At 43.6% G+C, this 25,458-nt stretch overlaps 1 protein-coding gene across 9 annotated transcripts in view; it reads left to right on the top strand.

The window, feature by feature from the left end:
• Map2k5 (mitogen-activated protein kinase kinase 5) overlaps positions 1 to 25,458 on the top strand; it is a 221,215-nt gene that overhangs the window by 22,432 nt on the left and 173,325 nt on the right. For all 9 annotated transcript variants that reach the window (XR_007978789.1, XM_052188077.1, XM_052188076.1 and 6 more), the window contains 4 exons: positions 10,472 to 10,541; positions 14,972 to 15,012; positions 15,970 to 16,037; positions 24,123 to 24,171. Coding sequence is in view for 8 of the 9 variants with exons in the window: in XM_052188077.1 (XP_052044037.1) it covers positions 10,472 to 10,541; positions 14,972 to 15,012; positions 15,970 to 16,037; positions 24,123 to 24,171 (228 nt within the window). In the remaining variant the exon portion in view is untranslated. The remainder of the gene's footprint in view (positions 1 to 10,471; positions 10,542 to 14,971; positions 15,013 to 15,969; positions 16,038 to 24,122; positions 24,172 to 25,458) is intronic.

Here is a 25,458-nt window from a genome sequence, read left to right on the forward strand (position 1 = left end):
GTACTAGAAAGCACACCTGAAAGCTCTAAAAGAAAAAGAAGCTCAGGCACTGTGGTGATTTGAATATGCTTGGCTCAGGGAGTGGCACTGTTTGGAGGTGTGGTCCTGTTGGAGTAGGCATGGCCTTGTTGGAGGAAGTATATCACTGTGGGGGTGGGCTTTGAAGCTCCACCCAGCACAGAAGAGTCAGTCTTCTCTGAGTAGCCTTCAGATGAAGATGTAGAACTCTCAGCTCCTCCTGTACTATGTCTGCCTGGACATGGCCATGTTCCTGCCTTGATGATTATGGACTGAATCTCTGACTCTGTAAGCCAGCCCCAGTTAAATGTTGTCTTTTTAACATGGCCTTGGTCATGGTGTCTCTTCATAGAAGTAAAGCCCTAACTAAGACACACACCCAAGAGGAGAGAGAAGATGGCGAGAAGTAATCAAACTGGAGGTTGACATCAATAAAATAGAAACAAAGGAAACAATACAAAGACTCAGTGAAACAAAGAGCTGGTTCTTTGAGAAAATTAACAACATAGACAAACCCTTAGCCAAACTAACTAAAAGAGGGAAAGGAATATCCAAATTAACAAAATCTGAAACAAAAGGAGGACATAACAGGTGCCCAGGAAGTCCAAAGAATCAGGAGGTCATACTTTAAAAACCTTTACTTTACAAAGTTGGAAAAGCTAAAAGAAATGGATAATTTTTTCGGTATTTATTTTTTAAATTCCAATTGATGTGCTGGGTTTGGTAGCTCGTGCCTTTAATCCGAGCACTAGGAGCAGATGTCTGTGAGGTTGAGGTCAGCCTGGACCATATGGTGAGTTCTAGGCCAGCAAGAGCTACACAGTGAGACCTGATCTAAAAAATAAACAATTAAAAAATAAATTCAACTTGAATAATGCTCTGAAAAGGATTTGGCGTAGAGTGTGGAGGCACGGGAAAGTTCTGCTAGAACTGTGTTTTTATGGTAAGAATAAGGACAGCGGCTTAGGCTTTCAGAGGGAATTGAGGAAAATCCTAGTCACTGTAAGTCATCTGAAGAAGCAGAAGCAGAGATGATTCACCTCTGCCCTTTAATCATTTTCTTCTACTGGATACAAAATGAAGAGAGTCAAAATATGACATCGGTGTCAAAGCTTGCTGAATCACCTCCCTCCCCCCAAATTGAATGCAAGGATTTTCTGGCTTTGGGCCAACACAAATCTAAGTTTTTACCAGTAATTTAAATAGATTTTTGTATTAGACCTGAAAATGTTGGCTTTTTAATTGAAAACTTATCAATTATTTAAATCACTACCAGCCTGAGGCTGTTAATTTTATGAGTGCTGTAATAATGGTATACAGCGGTTTTTGATACATGTGAGGCCGAGGCGGAGCCTATCGTGAGGAAGTGAGGGCATGTCCTGGCAGCAGGCTGTGTGCTGCTAACTAACCAGCAACAAACCTAAGGCTGCCATGGCGTGCACATCAGGACCATTTCCTATAAGTTATTTAGAAGTTGTATTCTTTTCTCCATTCGATATATTTTTAAGAGATAATGAGAAGAAAACAAAGCTATAATAAATTGTCTTTTAAGAAAATGTAAAGTAATTTGGTCTCCAAGGAGATATTTAATGTATTGAGAGACTGCAGCAGCCAAGTGTTGTTACAGCAGCATGGTGATAGCTCTCTGCATTTTGTTATGAGTTTGTGTTAATCAACAATCTGTTTTTATAGCGTAGTTTCTTGTAAGTTATACTGCTAGAATATTCCACTTCTGGGATCATGGCTTCTCCTCTGACACTATTGTATCTTTTTAATTCCTCCATAAAGTATTTTTTAATTAGAATTTGAAATGCTTTATTAGAAAAGCATACAACCTACATATTCTGAAAACTAAATACCTGATCACTGCGAATTATTTAAAGGCTCCTGTTAAATATTCCCTTAGTTGTTTTTCTTATTTTCCCATCTTATTTTTTAGAAAGATTAAAAATAGGTGGGTGTTGTTCTCCTGTAGTTGTTGTTTTGCAGTGTGGCACCTCATGGAGGGCCTTTGGTGAAGGGCTTGTAATGTGAACCTCTTCCTTTGGGTGGCTTTTCTCCAAGAACACGGCAGCCCACTGTGCAGCTGTGACTGATTCATATTTATTCTGCTTGGTCCTGTGTCTAGCAAAGGACTTCTCCGCATCAGATTCCCATACTCCTCCTAGACTTGTGTGAGTGGAGCAGAGCACTGACATTATAAGTCTCTTCATTTTGCCCATTCTCTCTCTCCTGTTCCCCATATTGCCAGAAGCATACAGGATGAGTTTTACTGCAATGCCTCTCATTATAGCAGAGACCTTTGTTGCCATGGAGTGTAAGTATTCCCTTTGGTATACTTGACCATCGTGTACCTTGTTAGACAGTGGGTACTGTCAGGGAGAGCACTCTTTGACCTTTGGGGAACCCTGTAAATTGGGCTATAATTATCTTTACCCTGTTCTGCATAACTTGGAGATTGCCTCTGAAATCATGTTAACTTGAGTAGAGCTGGAGAGCACTCAGGTCTTGTGTGCCTTCCTGTCACAAGCGAACACAAGCCTTTGACATCAGCTTCAGAAATGTGTCCAGCTTCAGGCTTGGACAGAGACTCCATTGGCCCACCATCTGTTTCAAGTATGGTTTTTGTTCTGGTAGCTAGTAAGTTTTACTGAGAAAAAAGTTTGTACATACTACTTTTTTTTTCTTGATTATGAAATGTAATGTTTTTTTACTACATTGTTTGTGTAGATGATGATCTTCTAAAAATTGAAAATTCTTGGCCAACTTTTACCACAAAATATGCTGTCTGTTTGGGTATATTACATTTAACAAGTAAACCAAAAGAAGTTTTGTCTTCTTATCCTATTCAAGGTAAACACACACACACACACACACACACAATTTGATGAGAAAATAAGAAGACTAAAACTTATTTTCAGAGCTAGGTCATCTTACCTTTCCTTTCTGTATTACCAAGGACATTTGTGGGGTCTCTAAAAATAAAGATGAAAATGTTGTAGCCTCTTATTTTTTGCCTACTTTGTGAAGTAGCTCAGGGCATGCCTGGCATCAAAAGGAGATTTGTGTGCAACTTTGGAAGAAAGGGAAAACACAGGTAGGCTCAGCCTCCAAAGCACCAGCTTTGAGTCCCCAGCATTTTGATCTTGGTATGGCTTGGAGAATGTGAGTAGCGTATTTATAAGGGAATGCTGCACTTGGCCTGCTATCTCCAGCCGGTGGTCTTGTCATGTCAAAGCGGATGGCCTAAGTAGCAGTTTAGACCACTTCAGAGAGGAAAACAGAACTTTGAGATGGCAAGTGAAAGGTTAGTGTGGACACTGCCCAAGCTAATCTCCAGGAGACTCAAGCTTCCGCTGAGAACACCTGAACATGTTGGACGCAGTGCTCTGCTAATGGGAATTTCTACTACCAGGGCACATTGTGTTAGCTAAGTTGAATCTCACCTGCTGTTGGCTTCCCACATTTTATTAAGACCATCTGGAGCTCCCTAAAGTCCTTTATAATTTTGCTAGCCAAAACAAATGGTATCATTACTAAACGTGGTCAATTTGCTGTTATGTTCGTTTCCAAAACATTAATAGGTACGTGTGTGCAGTGGCATTAGCCTGGAAGCAGACTTCAGAGTCGGTCTCTGTTGCTCTTTCACTGAAAGCCTGTGGTTTTCTTTTTCCTTCTCTTCTCAGACTAAGACCACATGTGGGCCCTTGTCATAGATTAAGTTAAGGAAGGAAGAGTCTCCTTGACGCAGAGCTCTGAGTTGTTAGGGAACTGGGTGACCTGGCATTCTTTTACCAGAGGTTCACACCAGGCTACATAGCATATTTCATTTCAGGTGCTCCAAGGACTCCCTAAAGGTCTTTGTCTGTTAGAAGGCATGTAAAGAAGAGGGCCATACAGCTTTTGCGTGTGAGGAAAAAGGGTCAGGGAGACCACTTACCATGCCTGATGGCTCCCCATTTCCTTTCTGTAAACAACTGCTCAGTGTTTGCATAGGTGTTATGTGTAGTCATGAACCATCCAGTGGTTCATGAAAGGGATGGAAATCCGAGGGTTTCATTCTTTTACCAGAGGCTCACACCAGGCACCGTACATAGCACATACCATTTCAGGGGCTCCAAGGACTCCCTACAGTCCTCAGAGATCCCAAGTGACTAAACCTGCCATGAAAGAATAAAACACTTGAGGCCTGGCCCGTGCCCTCGATGAGCTTGTGGAAGAAAACCCCACACAGTCTCCTGAGCGCCTCTCACTCTGTGTGTTATTATTACTCTGTAGTGCCGAGGACAAGGGAGGGAAGCTGGCACCACCGGGAGGCAGAGCTAACCTGGGCCATGGAGCAGTCTTGTTCAGAGCTTCCTGTGTTGCCTGCTGTCAGAAACATTGTTTTTCTGGGTTCAGTTACTTAATGGTAAGAGGTTCATAGTGCTGTGTCTTTTTTCTTTTTAATCCCCAAGTACTTTATAGAAGGTTTCCCATGTACCATTTGTTTTTTGTTTGTTTGTTTGGTTTTTTTTTTTTTTTTTTCAGTTTTGATCTTCCCAGTGACTTGTGAGATAGGTAATTTCCCCATTTTTACAATAGGATATTCGGACACAAGCCTGTGTTCTTTTCCTTAGGTCACAACTAGTAAACATCGCTGCGATCAAAGCTCACTTATTCTGTGATTCACTTACTCACCCACTCAGCTAGGTGCGAAGAGCCAGGATATACTGGGTGACACCACACTGGTCAAGCAGCATGCTGGAGGTGCGCACGGTGCTGGAGGTGCGCACGGTGCTGGAGGTGCGCACGGTGCTGGAGGTGCGCACGGTGCTGGAGGTGCGCACGGTGCTGGAGGTGCGCACGGTGCTGGAGGTGCGCACGGTGCTGGAGGTGCGCACGGTGCTGGAGGTGCGCACGGTGCTGGAGGTGCGCACGGTGCTGGAGGTGCGCACGGTGCTGGAGGTGCGCACGGTGCTGGAGGTGCGCACGGTGCTGGAGGTGCGCACGGTGCTGGAGGTGCGCACGGTGCTGGAGGTGCGCACGGTGCTGGAGGTGCGCACGGTGCTGGAGGTGCGCACGGTGCTGGAGGTGCGCACGGTGCTGGAGGTGCGCACGGTGCGTGTGTAATCCAGACCCTCCCCTCCTCTCATCGCAATGTGACCTTCCATGGTCCTGCTGGGCAGCAGCAGAGAGAAACCCAGATTAGGACAATAAAGCCAATCCTCACGAGGCAGAATGACAAATGCAGAGGCATAGGGTGCCTGTGAGCACGGAGAGCACTGAATCTATGTTTGAGGGCAGGGAAGGCTTCCACAAGAAGTTAGTGTCCTGGTGGAGTGGACAGAGCCCATGGGACTGGGAAGGGTGTTCTGGGCAGAGGAGCAGTGTATTTAAAGTGTTAGAGGCAGAAGACTGCTTGGGGAATTAGGAGAAGCTGCCTGTGACTCAGCTTATAGGACTCACAGAAGGAGAGTGTGTGGGAGAAGAGGTCTAACAGAGACATGGTGTGGGCTGTTTCAGACCAAAGACAGTGGTGGCTGCAGGGTGTAAAAGGTCAGGAGATTCGGGGAAGAGTTCAGATGTATGATCCTGTGTGGACAGTACGGGAAAGGAGGTGGCCAGGACCAGTGCAAGCTGTCTGCTAGAGCACCTGTGTGTCATAACTTGGTAAACCCAGGTGGCAGAAAGCAAAACTGGGGTCTGAGTCTGAGGGAGGATAGAGAGGCAGGAAATGCAGTTTTGGATAGTAGCATGGGAGGAGGCTCTGGTCACCCAACTAGATATGCTCCAAATCTCAGAGACAATCTAGGCTGCAAATAAAGATTTGTGACTCAGCAGACTCTAGTTAGTCTCCATGACTCCTCTGGTGATGGAGACCTGTGAACTGGGGGCAGGGGGAGATGGGGGGGATGCACGGTGAGAAGGGAGGATTGGTCAAGAGCTACAGGGGCCTCACCTCCATTAAGGGCACATTCATAGGAACTAGAATGAGGGTAGCGGAGGAGTGGTGATGCTAGGTAGGGTGAGCAGAGGTCCCCAAAGGCCATCAGTGCAGAGGGCTTTGTGCCCTTTCCTCAGCCGGGGAAGATGGCTGAGCTCACACACTATGGGAGCAATGAGTGCAGACGGCAGGGCTCTCTGCTAGCTCAGCAGTCTGCTCCCTGATTGTGTCTGTTTACTTAAATGTTTGAATGTTTGGGGAATATGCGACCACCTACTTTTTAATTCTTAGTAAGCATGTGTTTCATGTTTTGAGCATTGTGCTAGAATAAAAACTTTTTTGTTGTTTACTAATAAATAACCTTTGTTTATTGGTAAGTCATTTGTCTCACCTATTAAACAGATGAATAGGGCAGATGTATGGGAAATTAGGAAAATGTATGAGGTATTCAGCGTTGAGCCCAACATGTACAGGCATTTGAGGAGGGTGAGGGTTGTCCCCTTCATAGAGAATCTAAGGCTTGTAATATTAAACTGTGTTGTTTTGAAATCAGGTTGTTGGTTTTTTTAATATAGATTTCCATCAATTTTTGAGTTATTGATTGAATTATGCTGTTATAATTAGAACTGGGTTCATAACAAATAGGAGCACTGCTTGATAAACTTGCAAACAAAGCCAACAATTGTTCTTGTCCTTTGCTGAATCTGGCCTTCCTTTGGAGATTAATTATATTTTTGGATAACTAGACTAAACTCTGCCACATTCTTATTAAAACTGTTAAAGGGTTTTGAAGAACACCTCAAACTCTGAAACCGGTCCAAGTCTGGTGCTAGAGATTCCATTAGCTATGGTAAAGCTGATTAATCTTTTACCCAGTTAGCATATTGATTATTGCTGCAATTACTGTCTGTAATGGATTATGGGAAGAACAGCTGAAGCCAACACCCTTTCTAAGTGCTGCCTATGGGCTTCATTTGGGCGCCTATTCTGTACTCTGCATTTACATGTATGTAATCTGTGTTTTACATGCTAGAATGCACCTAAGGTAGGAAGTGCCAGGCTAAGTGTGCTGACTGCCGAGCGTTGGGAGGTGATGGACTGTGTAGATTTGAGTGTATGAAGTCTATCACATCACTCGTGCTACTTATGCAGTTTAGCCTGGGAGTCCACAGTCACCTGGGTGATAGGGCAAACATTCTCACTCTCCTTTGGCAGCCATGATGCCTGAGGTTAAGTGGCTTTCTGAAGGCTATGCACAGCAGTGACTGGGAGAGTCAGGGACCAGCCCCACTCAGGCAATACATACTTCTCAAACACCTACTGTGTGAAGATCATATGTTAGAGTAAAAATAGCCATCACATGGTAGATGACCACATTGTGGCTCTTCTGTTCAACCCATGTTAGCTGTCTTGGTGTCCGAGGTGTTGGCCTTCTCTGTTAGGACTTGTTTTTTCCTTTTGTTTTGGTCAAGCCAGAGTCTTGTCTCTGCATAACTGACGATTTTATTACTGTTTAGAACAAAATGGGAGAGAATAAAGGAGAATGCTGCTGCAAAGACAGAGGACCAGACTTAATTAAAACACATGATTTAGTTGTGGTCTTTGCTATTTCCTCTGTGAGGCTTACAGCACTTCTCTGGCTGGACTCCACATGACAACCCAGCAGAGTAAGATGCAGCAAGGCGAGGCAGCATTGCCCCACTGGTGCCGTGGGTCCGGGACAGCCAGTGCAGGCTCCCAGGGATGAGCCCTCCAACCCTGCTCATTCACCTGGGCAGTAGCTACCTAGCAGCCTGGCAGCCTTGGGAGTGCTTTTTCTGTGCCCAGGTACTGCACATGCGCCGAGTTTTCTCTTTGCCTGTAGGGAGTGCTGCATAGGCAGCAGAAGTGCTCAGGTGGCAGCCTTGTGGCCGCTGGCCGTCAGTGGCCCCATGCTCACAATGGGTTCACACCATGGGCTTGGTTGCTACACATTTCTGCGCGTCTGTCCATCTCTAGCCTACTATGTCAGCAGGGGGATGCACTTGGGTTTGAGAGAGCTATAAAAGTGAAGCACAGTGTGCAGCACGGCAGCGGGAGTCCGTTAATCATGGGATGGAGAGCTGGGTAGACATTGCCGAAATTTTTCACAGTGGTTACAAACATATATGCAGTTTTCCAGTTGATTCGGCACAGTGCTAAGATGAAAGTGAAAGCTTTTTTATTTATTTTGGGAGGTAAATAAATAAAGCTGGAAAACAGGTCAATTTCATGCATGCAAGGTTTTATAGTAGGGAAAAGGCATTGCACCTGTTCTGACCCTCACACTTGAGGTTATTCGTTCTCAAACTTGACCCCAAGCACCCGTTTCAGACAATTCCATAATTAGTTTGTTAGATAACGCATAAGGATATTTTTTCCTGATTTCTAGAACCATAGCAAAGTAGAAACCTACTGTACATAGCAGTTAATTAAAGAAAAGCAGTAACTATAGGCACCGCCATGGTGCTGTCTTGTATCAGTATAAAAAGGCAAGAATTTTTTTGACAGCCACTGATTGGAAAGTTGCTTGCAGCCTTCCAGAAGCAAGGGTACATGCTGTGGATCAATAACCGGCAAATTTCCCATTAAAAAGAATACCTGAGCAATGTTCCAAATAGCCACTGGCATCTTAATTTTCCACGGAAACCTCAAATACTTGTGTGCAGAGGACAAGTCATTTTCGGACAATTTTTCCAGACTACTTGTTAACAGTTATTGCTGTCCCGAAAGGCCGACAGCCGACGTGATTGATATCTCACTTACCTGTCGTCACCGTGTGAGTAATGGCAAGCACACTGTATTTCTTGGCTTTTCAGGAACAGCCTCTGTGGCCTTAGTGTATTCCAGAGTGATTTGCACATGTTTACACTGTGCGTATTTAAGTTTTTAGGTCCTTAGAAAGAGAGAATTGCCTTCCTTTACAGTTTGAAAGCCATTGCAGGAGGGCTGTGTGCATCTTGGTCATCAGTCCCTCCTGTTCCTGCCCCCATGGTCACCTTCACCTTCCTTGTTTGCAGTGCAGAAAGCCTTGGCTTTCTCAGCTTCTGATCTTCACAGTGATGCAGACTGTTCAGACCTTTGCATATTTTGGAGGACAGAGATTGATTCTAAAATAACCTTAATGTATATAACAACAATAGAATGATTCAAGTTATTTAAATTTATTTTTATTTTATGTTCATTTCTATTTTGTCAGGTCCCCTGGAAGTAGGATTACAGATAGTTGTGAGCTGCCATATGGGTGCTGGGAATTGCACAGTCATCTGAAAGAGCTCACCTGGAAGGACAGTCAGTGCTTTTAACCACAAAGTCAGTTCTCCAGGCCAAGATAGAAGGTTTTGTTAGAATCTTAGTAAAAATCAAATTTTAGGAATTTCATGAAAAAGTGGTAGTTAAGTGGTATGTGCATGTTTAAATATAAAAACAGCAAAGATGAGAAAGGGAGAGAGAAAGAGTTTTGCTTTTGATAAACTCTTAAAACACAAAGTCAGGGCCGGAGAGATGGCTACACAGTTAAGAGCACTGGTTGCCCTTCCAGGGAACTGGGGTTTGATTCCTAGCACCTACTCAGTGGTTTACAACCATCTGTAATTCCAGGTCTCTTTCTGGTCTCTGCAGGTACCAGACATCCTAGTGGTAGATACGTGCAGGCATACACATAAATACGAATACACAAAAAAATTTAAAAAAAATTTAAGCCCAGTCAGTGGTTTTCATTGTATGTATTTTTCTTCATGAATATTATTTTCTTATTTGTTCAGCTTAAAGAAGTATAAAAAGGTACAGAAGCCATCTCTACATATAGGTAGACCAGGCAGTGTTCCAGGAAAAGGTTGTCTTATTTTATGAGGGACAGTGAGGTATTGTTTTACTCAAGACCTTATGCTTTTATGTGCCTAGAATTTTACAATAAGCTTTGATCCATCTTAAAGTGTGCCTAAAGCTAAATTGCGCATCAGAAGCTGACTGTTAGTAGACTGTTTCTGCATGGGCTCTGTTGTCCTTGGTTGGGTAATATAATAAATATGTTGTTCACTGGTCCCAGCAGTCTCTTCAACTTCAGTTCTATATCCCTGTGCTTTATACACAAATGTTCGTATTTGGTTAACTGACATGTGGATTCAAGCCAAATGTTGAGCCTGTTCATTTTTGCTTTACAAAATTCGGAGGAAAAGCACAAGAGGCAGTTTGAGTAATTTCTATAAAATGCTTTTTGTATCATTTAAAATATATATAATTTTAAAGTATGTTATATACTAACATGGGGTCTTAGTTAATATTGTTAGTCTTAAAGATAAATGGTGGTATGGATGATAGCCCCATACTAGACTTCCAAATCCTGAATATATTCAGTGTAGTAATTTTGATGTGCAAATAGAACATGTTCTCAAGGCTGATATGTGCATATCAGCCATTTACCAGAGTACCATGAATTAGACAGCCCATAAGTGTCTGTCCCAGTGTCCATACATTACTGAGTAATCTCTTTCTATTATCTCTTTGCAGTATTATTCCACAGTAATGGAACAGCAAGTAAATGGCCAGCTAATAGAGCCGCTGCAGATATTTCCAAGAGGTAATGTTGAACAAATTCTAATCAACAGTGATTATTTCAGCAAACTGTTTGATCACCAGCTATGCTTTCCAAAGGTTTAAATGCACATAGCATGATGTTAAGCTTGTAATTTGAAAAAAACAAAAGTATTCATTATCATGGGGGATTGCAAGCTATATTATAGTTATAGCAGATAAAATATCTAATCTACTAGAGTAAATTAAACTAACTAGATTGTTTTTTTGTTTTTGAAGTGCATACTTACATTCACTTAAAGAACTCTTTGGGAGTCCCCATAATTCTAAATCAAGGCAAATGGCTGCCTTTAGTTCTGGACTTAGGACCCGTGGCTCATGATGATGGCGAGCTGCTGTTGTTGAGATGAGAACTGCCAGCTTGTGTGGAAGCTGTGAGAAATGGGGACTCAAGGACAGAGCTTTGGATAGAGCTTGATATTTGTCCTAGGGTGGGGTAGGTATTTCAAAAACAATGGCACCCTCTTCTTTAAGGGCAGTTGATTTACATGAGTGGATGAGGGGCAGACGAATGAATCCTCCTTTAGGTTGGGTACTGCCAGCCCTGAACTGGCTGTTATTGTTCCATTGTGTAAATATCCTCTCAAAATTTGAATAGTGGTGAAAAGAGTGACTTAGTTATACAAAAGTAAATTTTAACCATTATTTTTGCTCCGCTTGAAATCTATGTTTTCTAACTAATGGAACAGACCCGGAAATCGTCTAAGTAACTCTTCTAGAAATAACTTAATTGAAATAATTAAAAGTTAAACTCACCTTCGTTAACTAATACTGTACAGATAATCATGGTATGAGTTTTCCAATTAAACATTCTAGACTTTCATTACCTGTAACTCAGAAGTTTGAACGGCTCAATTAACCAGTGGTCTCTATTTGCAGGGATGGTCTCCAAAGGCAGCTGGCTTGGCCAGCCAGGGAGGAGATCCGAGTTCAAGTGCAATACAGCTCTTTAGGCATGTGTGTGGGCAGTAGGACCAGGGGGATTATTTCATTATTAGTAAGAACTTAATGGAGGGCAAAGTAAAAGGATAAAGCTGTGCTACTTAAGATCAGTAGTCATTCAAAAGAAAAGGATGATTAATTGTCTCCTGTGGTGCTTGACTGAACAGGAAACAGGGAGACTGCTGTGTGTTTGTAGATGTCTCCTGACAGTGACCCAGATTATTTCCTTGTTTTCTCTGTGACTTCAGAGTTGGAGCAAACTTAATAGTATTTTTCTGGCTGAAAATCTCTATCCATTGCTTCTGAGCTCTGTTATGGCAAACCCAACTACAGATCCTAGAGAATCTAGTCGCCATGCTAGAGGGCTTTGCTTTACAATCAACTGTTTCCTTCTCAGTTCAGTTCCCTTTTATTGCCCAGACAGTCTTGTCAGCAAGGCTGTTCCTGTGCTGACCCCCCTGGTGGTGGGGGCCATTCTGAAACCTCAGCTCCCCTTGCTGTCTCTCCCAACAGTTCCACAGTTAGGTTTTACTGCTTCCATTGTATGGGCTGTGGAGGCCCAAGGGGTTAAGTAGCCTGAGAGCTATACAGCAACTAAGCATTTAGTGTACTCTGAGTGAGAAGCTGGTTTAAATTACAGCTTGTTTCTTGGAAAAGGCATATAACTTCAAGTTCTAGTGAATGTGTGCAGGGAGTTTGGTGGGTTTAGGGCAGTGGTTCTTAGCCTGTAGCTCACAATCTATTTGGTGGTCTAAACAACCCTTTTACAAGGGCTGTCTTAGTTACATTATGATTCATAACAGTGGCAAAACTACAGTTATGAAGTAGCAACAAAAATAATTTTATGATTGGGGATCATTACAACATGAAGATCTGTATTAGAGGGTTGCAGTGTTAGGAAGGCTGGCGACCACTGGTTTAGTTTAATGCTCTAAAGACACAGCTATGACATGCTGTTATCATCTGCAGCCCCGGCATAACTGACCTACGTGACTTAATATATCATTGAATGTAGTCTTTCCAGGCCACATTGAGAATTTCAAAATGTTAGTTTGTCCCCCTTCTCTGTGCTGTGACTCAAATCTTTTGAGCTTTTTCAATTGTCTTCTTGTTTGGTACCTGACTACCTCACTACAGATGTAGATGTCCCCATGTGATGAAATACATATTTGTTCAGGTTATATTTTAATACAAACTAGAGAGTCCTGGGAAGAAAGAATCTCAGTTGAGGAATTCTCTGTCTCCATTAGACTGGCAGGTCTTGACTTCTGATCGATGTCTGCAGTGCCAGCCCTGGGTATACTCTCCCAGATTGTATCAAGAAAGGCCCATGAGTCTGGAAGCAAGCCAGTGAACAGACCTCTGTGGCCTCTGCTTTTGTGCCTGCTTCCAGGTTTCTGCCTTGGCTTCTCTAGATGATGGACTGTAACCTGTAAGCTAGAATAAACCCTTTCCTCCCCAAGGTGATTTTTGTCATGGGGTTTACCACAACAGCAGATGTGCATACTTGGACAGTGTAGTTAGAATGTGGACATGGCAAGAGGTCCCCTGGGTCTTCCTGGTTAGTCAGAGGTCTCAAACCCTATAGGGTCTGTGCCTAGGCCCCGTGTTACAAAGAATCTTTAGAGCCGGGCGGTGGTGGCGCATGCCTTTAATCCCAGCACTTGGGAGGCAGAGGCAGGAGGATTTCTGAGTTCGAGGCCAGCCTGGTCTACAAAGTGAGTTCAGGACAGCCAGGGCTATACAGAGAAACCCTGTCTCGGGGGAAAAAAATAAAATAAAATTTAAAAAAAGAATCTTTATTCCCAGCAAGTTGTTGGGTCTGTAGACAAAGATTTTACTCTGATCACATATCCTCCTCATTTCAAGTAGCACTGTTGTCTTGAATAGTATTTCATTCCTAGTTCATGGCCAAGTCTTCCCTGTGGCTCAGAGCTGTGTTAAATATTAATAAGTATGAAAATTGACTAGCATTACAGTAACTGCCTTCTTAACTTCAGGATCTGTGAGGTTGCTGGGCTTTTGAATGCAACATGGCTGTTTAGATTCCTAGTCACAAAGGTTTGCTGGGGCAGGTGAGGAGCAAGCAGTGTTCAGGTTCACGATGACAGCTGGAGTCTTCCTCAGTCCTTGACTCGCCGCCGTTGCATGCCCAGGACACTGCAGAGGCATTTGTCTGAGGGAATACTGAGTCTTCCAGGCCTGGGAGTCAGAAGCATGCAGCCGTTGCTTTTTTTTCATAGAGTTAATTTATATTTTAAGGAAAGAAGATTTGGAGGCTTAATGTATTAAGTATCCTGTATACATAAAATATAAAAACATTTATTCATGTTTATATATTTTTAAAATATTAATGTAATAAATTCATTAAAAGTATATATTTTATTTTCTGTGTATGTGTGTGCATGAGTGTATGCCTGTGTACATGAGTGTGTGGGAACTGGAGAAGGTCAGAAGAGGTGTTTGATTCCCTAGAAGTGGGGTTAGAAATGGTTATCAGTCACCATGTGGGTATTGGGAATGGAACCTGGGTCTTCTGGAAGAGCAGCCAGTGTTCATAGCCACTGAGCTGTCTCTCCAGCCCTAATAACATAATAAATTCAAATTTACTTGAAGTTCCCAAGTGAAAGTGAAACCCATACCTTGTCATTATAATGCATGTTTTCTTAAGCAGCTTGATTTCTATTGTCAGAAACAAAAAGAAAACAAAATCAAATTCATCCTTCCCTAGACAGAGTTGACAGCCCCTTAACAGCCTACTGTAGGACACTCTAGTATTTGGGCAGAGGAGAGGGATAGAACGCTTGTGTTTGAAACGTGATGAAGAAACATCTGCTGGATTAGAAATGGCTCACTTGTAGCCCAGGGTGGTGCTGGGAAATCCCTGTCAATTTTCCTGGCCTTTTGTTACCTTCAGAGCTAAATACTAATGGACATCAAGATTTTCAGGAAACCTCATTAAATTATATATCTGTTATAATAAGTCCAGTTGCTTATGACTTTATAAGACTTGAATACACTCAGTTACATATTCCATCTTAGAGTTCCCAGCAGTCTTTTTGGCATCCAAGGACCTTTCCCCACCCCTCCCTGCCTTCAAAGCAACAAAAGCAGAAACCTGCTGTTTAGCATGCCTTTGACTGCCTTGTGCACTTCTGTAGAGAGGGAAGGCTGCAGACATCTGAGCCACGAGGGGAATCGCATCGTTTTAGCTCAGCTAATGTTTTGATATGTTTTAAGCAGAAATTGGAATTCATATGAAGCGGTGTCAGAAAGCTCTGTGCATTTATAAACGCTCACTCCTGCAAGTTAAAAACCCAGTTCATAATTCCCACCTTGGGTCTGGGGGCCACTTTTCAATCATTTCTCTCTGCTAATTTTGGTGTCACCCTCATTTCTTTTTAAACGATTCATTTTGAGCAAATTTGTAAATGGCCCTGATGTGTTCTACAATTTAGTCAATTACTGTTTCAGCCTGCAAGCCTCCTGGGGAACGGAACATACATGGCCTGAAGGTACGAATTTCAATAATTGTTTCAGTAAAGTTAGATGGATTTGTAATGCTGTGTTCCACTTATTGAAATGTCAAATAAAACTGCACTTTCTCAAGCTCTGACAAGCAATCTTTCTCCTCTCCCCCGCCCCCCGTTTTTTGAGTGGTGGGGGTGGAGGGCCACATCTGTATTTGCTATCAATGTGTGTGTACTCGATCCTGCTATATTTTTCAATTATTTGGAGCTGTTTTGCTGGTCAGTTTTTCCAGGATGATCCTGGTGTCTGTTGCCCACAAAGGTTTATTTGAGTGAGAACATGGCCTTCCTTTTGATGATTAATTAAGCACACAAGCACATTGTACACAGGATGCCCTCCCTCTTCCCTAGACACAGTTATGCTTGGAAAACATGTCTGCTTCATGTCTTCTCAGTGTTCTGCATGTTTTAAATTCTGGATTTCTGCTCAAAGCTTCACATCTGAAAGAAAAGCTGGCTATTTTATTAGGCTCAAGTGTTTTATAATTAATTACTTGAAGCTCATTTTCTAGTGAGTGGGATGCAGTTGTAGAGCTAAAGGTGCGGCAGCCTGAGGTCGCTGCTACCCCCACCCCACCCCCCCCTCCCGACAAAGCTGACTGTGCTTCCACGGGCATCCTGCCTTTATGTCCTTGTAGATAGCAAACTGAGGTTTATAGCCCTATTTCTCTCTCTCTCTCTCTCTCTCTCTCTCTCTCTCTCTCTCTCCCACCCCCCAGCACTATTTAAGTATTTGAATAATGCCAGGGATATCAGATTATGTAATCTACAGATTGTACAGTTCTGTAGCCTTTATACTGAATATACTCCAGCAGTGGGTCTGTCTAGCAACATGCTAATTAACCTTCATAGTGAGATGAGGCATTGTGTGCTGAATTATAGGCTAATTAGAACTGTGTCCTCAGAACACGAGGCTAACCCAACTTCTCTCTTCACTTATAGGTAAATACACGGGCTGGACCATCTCAACACACCAGCCCTGTGGTCTCAGATTCTCTTCCAAGCAATAGGTAAGGACAAACAAGGGAAGTGTGCTCTACTGTGCTCCTCTGTCCAGGTGGCTGTGGGCTGGGAAGAGGCTGGTGTAACACACTTGTCCTTTCTATTCGATAAAAAGTATAGGTGGCTGTAAAGAAAAGTTGACTAGCTAGGTAGCTCTTGCTACATATTGACTGGAGAGAAAAAAGAGTTAATATAGAAAAATGAAATTAGAGACAGGTGAGATGGCTCAGTTAATAAAGTGCCTGCTGTGCAAGCATGAGGACCTGAGTTTAAATCCCCAGCACCCATCCAGATGTGGCACCACAAGTCTATGACTCTGATTCTGGGGAAGTAGAGACAGGCAGATCACAGGAGCTCACTGGTCAGCCACCTAGCTGAGTCCATGAGCTACAAGTTCAGTAAGAGGGTCTATCACAAAGTAAAAGACTGTGACCATTAAGGAAGATACCACGAACCTCTGGCTTCCACATACACACAGATATGTGTACACAACCCTACAAACAAACCTATACCACATATATACAGATATGTGTACACAACCCTACAAACAAACCTATAACACATATATACAGATATGTGTACACAACCCTACAAACAAACCTATACCACATATACACAGATATGTGTACACAACCCTACAAACAAACCTATAACACATATACACAGATATGTGTACACAACCCTACAAACAAACCTATACTACATATACACAGTTATGTGTACACAACCCTACAAACAAACCTATACCACATATACACAGATATGTGTACACAACCCTACAAACAAACCTATACCACACACACCTGTACCACATAAATAAATAAATAATAAATACATAAGTAAATAAATAAAAAGATACAAAGATGAAATTGACATGTGAAATAGTTATTTCTGTTCTAAGTAGTTTTTCCTGAGTCTCCAAATTGTATATATAGCCTGTTTCAAGTCTTGATCCAGTTATAAACTGTTAATAAGACTTATTAAGTCTTTCCTGCTTGCCCATCTTTTGACAGCATTATTATCTGCTGGCATCTTTAGCAGACAGAGTCAGGGGAAGAGTCAATTGGTGACATTTAACTTGACCAGCAGTGCTGCTCAGGAATGGCATCGTGTGTTGTCCAGGAGATTAAAATGACTGGATCAGGAAGATTGCTTTTGTCAGTTCGTGCTAGAGTCACCCAACTCTGGGACAGGTCTTAAACCATTCACAGTTTTCTTTTATCCCTGAACTTAAGTGCCACACCACAGAATGCTCAGGTGTTGAGTTAGCCTGCCTGCAGATGTTCCTCATCCTGTGGTGCTGGGAGGTGGTTGCCAAGTACTGCAGTCACAATGTGGCTGGAAAGCTGGTAGAACCACAGAGCACCTTCCATCTGCACTGAAGGGCCCTGGCTTTACGGCTTCATTCAGTGCGTGCGCAGCCTTTAATGGGGTGAGGTGCACTTTAGGTTTCTCTTTCCCTTCACACCCTTCTGTCTTCCTCCGTGCAGTCTTGAGTCTTTGCCTGTGGGCTTCTGAGAGTCCAGCTTGCCTGGCTCAGACTGTGGGTTTCTCTCCTCATGGTGGGGATGTGCAGGAGTGAGTGCACCTAACACCAGAAGCCACAGTCTCTGCTCCTACGCTCCTGCTCTCTTCTTCATTGTCTTTAATTTAATTGAAAGTTTTTATATGTATGAGTGTTTGTGTGTATGTATGAGTATGTAACATGTGTGTACCCACTGCCCCTAGCAGCCAGAGGAGGTGGTCTGAGCTCCTGGAACTGGAGTTGCTTACATGGCTCCGAGCCTCCATCTGAGAGCTGGAGACTGAACAGGTTCTCTGTGAGAGGGGCAAGCACTCTTAATCAGAGTCACCCCTTGCTTGTGGTTTTTTTCTTTAATTTTTGAGACTCTTGCTATCTAGCCCACGTGGAACTTGAGCATGGCAATTTCCCTGTATCATTCTCCCAGGTACTAGGATTACTGGTGTATGCCATCACACTCTCTCCACAATCCCAGGTGACCTAAGGTCCTCCCACTAGGTTCTTCCCCCAAAACTGCTCCCCTGGATACTTTACTGAGTATCTACCCATTATAGCCTTCCTGCTGAGAACACAGGCTCTAAAAGGCCTCTCCTTTAACAGTCAGTTCCATCTTAGAGTGCAGTTAGCTAGCTAGTCACCAGCACACCATATGCCTGGTCTTGTGGGGCAGGCGTTTGCTTCTCCACAGAGGGTTTTGGACATGCCAGATGCTGGTTTGCATACATTCTCTCCATACTGCATGGACATATGAGCCATGGTCCTGCAGAATAGAGCCGTATAGGTAGAGGACTACATGTTCACAGAGCTCCCGGAAGGCAGAACATTTCACTGGTGCCACTGATCCCAGAAAAGATGGTGTGCATGCAAGCGGTCAATGAGCCCTGGAAAGTCAAGGTTTCCCCTGGTGTTTTAGATTACACTTTTCAACAGAACTGAAAAGATTTCAAATCATAGAAGCAGTGTTACTTTCCCTGCAAGTAAGGATTAGCTTGGTGTAAAAATGGTCACGTCTCTTCATGGAATACAGTGAGACTCTTGGATCAGATGGAACTTTACCACCTGATTAGGTCACGTTTCATCTTGGCCTCATCACTTGGGGACATGGCAGCCTCCTAGGTAGTAAGGATAGTGATTCCTGTAATGGAAGAATGTTAATTGAAAAAATCCTATGGGTGTTTTAATATGTTACCCTACATTGGCCATGTTCTATGCCCCAGGTTGAAAGCTAATCAGCAGGTATTTATTGAGTACCTCTTATTCATTAGTTGCTGTCCTAGGAATATGACGTGTCAATAGTGTTGTAAAGGAAGCAGATACATGCAGAGAGGAAATACTAGTCAGAAACATACTTCTATTTGAACTGAATACTCAGAGCTGGCTCCTTGTGGAAAGTGATTGCTTCCATCTAGACCTGATACACAAGGAGGACCAAGTTATATCACAATGCAGACATTTCAGCTAAAGATGAATGTTTGTACTCATGTTGGTGAGTAGGTTGATTAGGCAGTAGCACAAGGAGAGGCGATGGGTAAGGCAGGGGTGTGGGAAGTTGGGGAGAGCAACTCAAGTGCTGGAAGGGAAGGACGCAGAGAGGAGCAGGTCATGCAGGGCTTGGAAGGCCCGTCAGTGCCTACCCTTCTTGTCCTGGCCTGGAGAGCCAGAGAGGGCTCTGGCAGCACAGGGCAAGCCAGCCCAGTGTTGGTAGAAACTGTCTGTGGGGAGCAGGAAGAGGGAAAACACAGCCTTACCCTGCCCTTCTTTGATCCTTGGCTCCTGTTCTTTACCAAACTGACAGCTGGGGTCTTCCCAACCGTACAGCAAGGGATGTACTTCCCGGGCCAAGGCCACCCGTGGTTTTCATCACATACATCTTAAAAGTTCTTCCTTTCTGAGCTGGGATTTGTCACCCTTCAGCACCTACTTGTAAAGACTGAGTTTTGCACCAAGAATGGGACTCTTCCCTCTTTCAAGTTAGCTCTTCCTGTCATCTTCTCTTTCAGCATCCTGTACCTTCCCAGGAGCTCTCTCTGCCCACTTGCAGCCTCCCTGTAGCTGCACAGATGGTCTAGCGACTCTCCACAGTCTCCTGTCAGCTCCTCTGCCTTCGCTGGGCATCCTTACTAACTGTATTAGTCAGCTTCCCTTCTTTATAATGGAGTACCTGAAATAGTGACGTAGCCCATTTTGTTAAGATAAAAAGTTTACTTAACTTTTGGGGGTTGAAGGTCTAATGGCTCAGGACAGGTGTGCAAAGACTCCTTGTGACTGTCTCTCCTCATGCAGAGTGAACCAGATTGAGAGACAGAGAGAGACAGAGACAGACTGGGTTCCAAGATCCTTTGTGAGATCCTACCTCCAATTGATTTAAGCACATCCCACTAGAATCATTTGAAGGTCCACACCCTCAACGCCAACACACCGAGGACCCTGTCTCTTACTCGTGGACTCTTCAGGCATGAACTATCTCCAAACTACAAGACTCAGATGAAGTTCTGAGGCATTATTTCCTGCTTGGTTACTGCTGGGTGCTCTTCATGCCCTCGGGTTGAAGTGAGACCGCCCAGAAGTCATGAGTGGTAGTGTTTGCCTGCAGTGCTCCCTGCACTCCAGCCTTGTGGTGAACATGTGGTCCCTTTCACGACTGAGCCTGTGCATCTCTCTGTTGCTGCCTCATTCTTTTCTTCCTCACCTTCTCTCTTAATCTGGCTAACCTTGACTATCTTCACAGACTGAATTACTTTCTTCTTTATCAACCACCCACCAAGCTATATTAGGTACGCTGTGTGGACTCCTGTATCCTAGCCCTGCTTCTTTTGTCTGTAGCAGTGAGCTCATTGGAGCACTGCCATCTTAGTCTCTGTGAGGGCAGTGACTTCAGTGCATCCACTGCAAGTCGTGCATGAGGCATGGCAGGCATGCTTGCTGGGTGAGTGAGTGAGTGAGTGAGTGGGTGTATGCTTACATCCACATTCAGATCTCTCAGCTGAGTTCTTTCAACTTACTCTGCTTTTATGACATCATTTCTAGTCTCCTTCATATTTCTTTTTAGTTTCTGAGACAGGATCTTGCACTGTAGACTAGACATGCCTAAAATTACCATGTAGTCCATGTTCACCTTCAAACCAGAGCAATCTTTCTGCCTCAGTCCTGAGTGCTGGGACTGTAGATGTGAACAACCATGTCCAACTCTACCTTAACAGAAACTGTATGGGCACTGTGCTTGCCTCCATGTCTGTCTACCGTGTGCATGCAGTGCCTCTGGAGCCCAGAAGAGGGCATCAGATGTCCTGGAATTGGACTTACAGGTGGTGGTCAGCCTCTTTCTGGGTGCTGAGAATGGAACCTGGCTCCTCTGTAAGAACATCCAGTGCTCTCAACCCCTGGGCCATTTCTCTAGCCCATGGCCCTCTCTTTATTCCTTTATGTTTTGGATATCTTAGTGTCTTTTCTCATGTGTTATAGTCAGGTTACAGTTATGTGCATTTAAAATGTTAAGCATTTTAAAGAGGTTTTGGTAACTCAAGTTCTTAAGAACAAATGAAATATTGAATAATCAGGGTACAAAACGAATTTGCTGGATGATGCTTTTTGTTCATGCTAAGACTTGAAACTAAGAGCCTGCCATGTTAAACAGGCCTCTGCCCCCAGTGCTGCCCTCCCTTCCCTTTGAACGGGGTCAGCACAGCCAGATGCTGGGGGTTGGTGGGCTCGGTTCCCTCCTGTTCCTTTCAGAGTATAAGTCGTTCTTGGGCATGGGTGGATGACCATTTGTTAGACTGAGCTTATTAACCCACAAGGTGTTCCTAGTCATAGTTACTGAATTCCAGTCCTGCTGCTGAGGTCTTTCAAAACAGCTTGGCTTTCTCCTTCTGTAAAATCAGGATGATTAAGCTCTCTGTCTGTCCACTGCTAGTGTAAGATTGATGAAGCTATGTTAAGGAATAATATTTTGTTTCTTGGATGAAAGACATTTTGTAAATACCATGTTTTTATTTAAGCTTATGACATGATGGACTTTCTGTGGAGAGAACACAGTGGAATCTTTTGCTGGTTGCTTGTGTCTTTGCAATAAGCAGAATTATCAAATTGGGAGTCATTTATGGGAATACAAAGATTTAACTATTTCTCCGACAAGTGTGTGTATGTGTGTGTATGTGTATTAACCTGAATGTAGACAGGATCCATGCCCTTTCTCTGAAAGTTAGGAGTAATAAGCACACATGAAAGCGTGTAGTTCTTGTGAAGTCCACCTCAGGAGGCTGCAGTGCCTGCCCCTGCTCAGCATCCTGCAGATGCGCTGCATGACCAGCTTAATAATTGGACTGTTCTGAGGCAGCTGCTTGCAGTTTGGTATGTACTACATCTTCAGTTCCAGTCTACAAAATCCTTGGCTGTTCCCCTGGGCCGATCGGCCTCTGGAGTACGCTATCAGCCAAGAATCCTTAGGTGATGGCCTGGCTTAGACACTTACAAAGTGTGGAAACTGAGGCTCAGTAGTCCATGTTGGACTACAGCAGAATGGTAAGGAGTATTTAGAGAGAGTAAGTATCAGTAGAAGGACCAGCTTGAGTCTGAGATCATTTTAAAGATGCCATGTGGAAAGCCAGTGTGGTTCAGAATTGGTCCCTATCTCCTTTCCTTCCTGATTTATTTTGATCTTTATGTCTGCCCATGTTACCACTGCATCTGCCACAGAGTAACAGTAGCCACCATTTCTTGGACACTTACACTTGGTTGTTCAGGGGCAAGGAAGGAATAGAGCATAATAGAATGAGTTGGGGTCTGTGTTCTGGAGCTTCCTTCCAATCTCTGGTGAGAGTGTAGGGAAGAAAGAGCAACACTGGGAATGACGAGATGGGGGAGTTTATCTGGCAGAGAGAGTATAGAGAGGACAGTTAAGGTAGAGCTGACCAGCTCTACATTTCAAAGAATAGTAGTCGGGGAGCTAAGTTTTTAAAGGCTGTCCGTCTATCTGTCTGTCTGTCCATCTGTCCATCCATCCATCCATCCATCCATCCATCCGTGTTCTAGTGTTTTAACTGCTTGTGTGATGTCTGTGCACCATGTACATGCAGTGCCTACAGAGGCCAGAAGAGGGCGTCATATCCCCTCAAACTGAAGTTTCAAATAGATGTCAGCTACCATGTGGGTTCTAGGAACCAAACTTGGGTCCTTTGAAAGAGCAGCCAGTGCTCTGAACTGCTGAGCCATCTTTCCAGCCTGTGAGGTGCTATTTTATATTCCTTGCTACTTAGTCCGGTGGCTGTGGAGGCTTAACCTATTATAAATAAAGCTTGAGAACTTCAGAGCTCTTTCTTAAGCATTTTCACTAAACAGAACTACAGAATTAAGCTATCTGCAGAAGTGTTTACATAATAAGTGTTTACCTTTGGCTACTGTAACAAATGCCTGAGGAAATCAGCTAATAAAGAAGAAAGGCTTATTTTGGTTCACAGTATAGAGCTTCAGTTCACAGTTGGGTCTCACTGACTTCTGCTTGATAAAATGGCAGCATTCATAGTGGGACCAAGTGGTGGAAGAAGCCGGTCACTTCCTGGTGAAGGAAGCAGAGAAAGGCAAAATCACAGGAGGTAGATATTTCACAGTCTCTGTGAAGAGCATGCCCCAACAAGCTTAAACATCCTACTAGGCCCCACTGCTGGAAGTTACTACTGTAGCCAGGAGCTGTGGGATTCACTCTAACTAGGGAGCATATAGCAATCTGTGTTCAGAGAACATCTTAATAATCACTAAATAATAATGGAAGCTGAGTCTCCTAGGAAAGCAAAAGAAAGAGAAGGCAGCCTCAGTTTATTGGTTTGACTAATAAAAATATGCCTGCAGTGTCTAGACAGTGCTGTGTGGTAATGTTTCATGTGTCTGGTTACCTATAATACGGACATGCTGCCTATTTTATAGAAAGAATTGACTTTCTGAGGAAAGGTAATGGGTCCCAGGTCCCAATGGTTACTGTATGTTTGTTTCCAGAAAGTCGTGTGCATAACTCTTATCTGTAGTAAGAGGCCAGAGCGTAACCTGTTTATCATATGATGTTAGAAGTGTTGTCATTTTTGTTGCCTGAGAGCATTCTTGAGAAGGTGTCCAGTGTTTTGTGCATCTCAAGTGTAAAGTCACATAAAATCATTGTGGAAGTGCGTCCACCCTTCTCCATAGTCTCCGTCTTAGCTCTCAAGACTCATGGGGCTTCTGGCCTCCATGAAACCGTTGGCATTCTACCAGTTACTTAAAAACAACAACAAAACCTTAGAAAAGGCACAGTTTAGTCTGCAGTATTATCATCATCATCATTATTATGAATTGTTAGACACATTCTCGTATAGCCAGGCTGGCTTCCAACTCATGATGTAGCTAAGGATGACCTTGAACTGCTTGCTGGTCCTCTTGTTTCTTGGGATTGCTCATGTGTTCCACCACACTTTGCCCTGGGCCTGGTTGTGTGCTAGGCAAGCAGTCTGCCCCCTAAGCCACATCCTTACTCCTTGGTCTGGAATTTGCAGTGGTATTGAGAGGTGTTGGTGACCTTGCCACTGACAGTGTCATTTCTTTGCAGCTTGAAGAAGTCCTCAGCTGAACTGAGAAAGATACTGGCCAACGGCCAGGTAGGTATTGTTGCATGCTAAACTTTGGAGTAGCACTCTGTTGCTGTCCAACGTGTAGCCATAGTATTAAATGATGAAGAGTCTGCACATTTCTTCTTGTCATAAATGAATGCCTAAGCTTAATTTGATTGGCAGAACAATCTGCAGCACGTTTTTCAACCTGAGCTAATGGATTTCACTCCCAGAAGATTGAGGCACTGTGCACACAACCACACTGCCATCTCAGTTTTAAAAAGTTAATCAGTTCTGAAGAAGTAGTCATCCCGCCAGTGGTTGACAGGGCCCTGTGTTTTGAAGTGACTGTTTCTTTCATTATCTCTGGGGACAAAGAAGAAAACTGTGACTTTCCAGCCTTAGCTTCTCTTTTGTCCAGAGACCAGCATTGGCTTTTATGGGGAGTGAAGCCAGATCGGTCAGACCGTGACACATGTGTCCCTGGGCTTCAGGGAACCTTGGTTTGCCTTGTTTGTTGGGGCATCTGAAACTGAATGACCCACCCCAGCCAGGGAAGGACAAACAGGCCTGCAAGCCACTGATTTTTCACTAATTTTGATTCAAGTAAATGGACGCTTCTGAAATAGTATAGTGCTTTTAAACATTCACTGGTAAATGAAGCTACCTACAGGGGCTGCAATTCCTCAGAAGCAACATAAATGGGTTTTAATGTTTGTTACAGTGAAGCCCTTTGATAGCCTCGCAGGCGGCGCCTGTCCATTGCGATCAAGCCTGCCTATTAGGCTCTATTGACTGAGACATCTGTGTCACTGCAAATAAAAGACTCTTATTGATTTTCTTAACTGCTGTTCACTTCCGTCCATGTTTCGGAGGCTGAGATCTTAATTATCTCAGATGCTTATTCAGTGCCTTCACATGCTGACCTCTCCAAGCCTCGCTGGCATTTCATGAATCAAAGACTTGTAGTGCTGCATGTCAAGAGGACAAAGAGGGGCCTCACGCGTGTCCTTTGATAGCACCTGTAACAGTGTGCCTAATAGATGTGTGCCCTAAAACAGGACTCATGGAAGAACTTCTGAAAGCATGGCTCACAATCTTTTTAATAGTTACAAAAAATTGAGTTGATCTGGTTCTGACAGTCTGTCAGTCAATGTGTGTGAACTCTAGTCCTTAAATGTTCCCTGTATAGTGGAAGAGAGTGTGGCATGGTGCTGATTGTGTGTCTAATTCTGCTAGTCTCAAATTCTGCAATAGACTGCGCTTGCTAAAATCAAACCCAGCTTCTCTCATATTCTGAGCCGGTGCTATACCTTTAGCCTCCAAATGTTAGGT

Source organism: Apodemus sylvaticus, chromosome 7 (assembly GCF_947179515.1).
Source record: "Apodemus sylvaticus chromosome 7, mApoSyl1.1, whole genome shotgun sequence".
In the NCBI taxonomy this organism is placed as follows: domain Eukaryota; kingdom Metazoa; phylum Chordata; class Mammalia; order Rodentia; family Muridae; genus Apodemus; species Apodemus sylvaticus.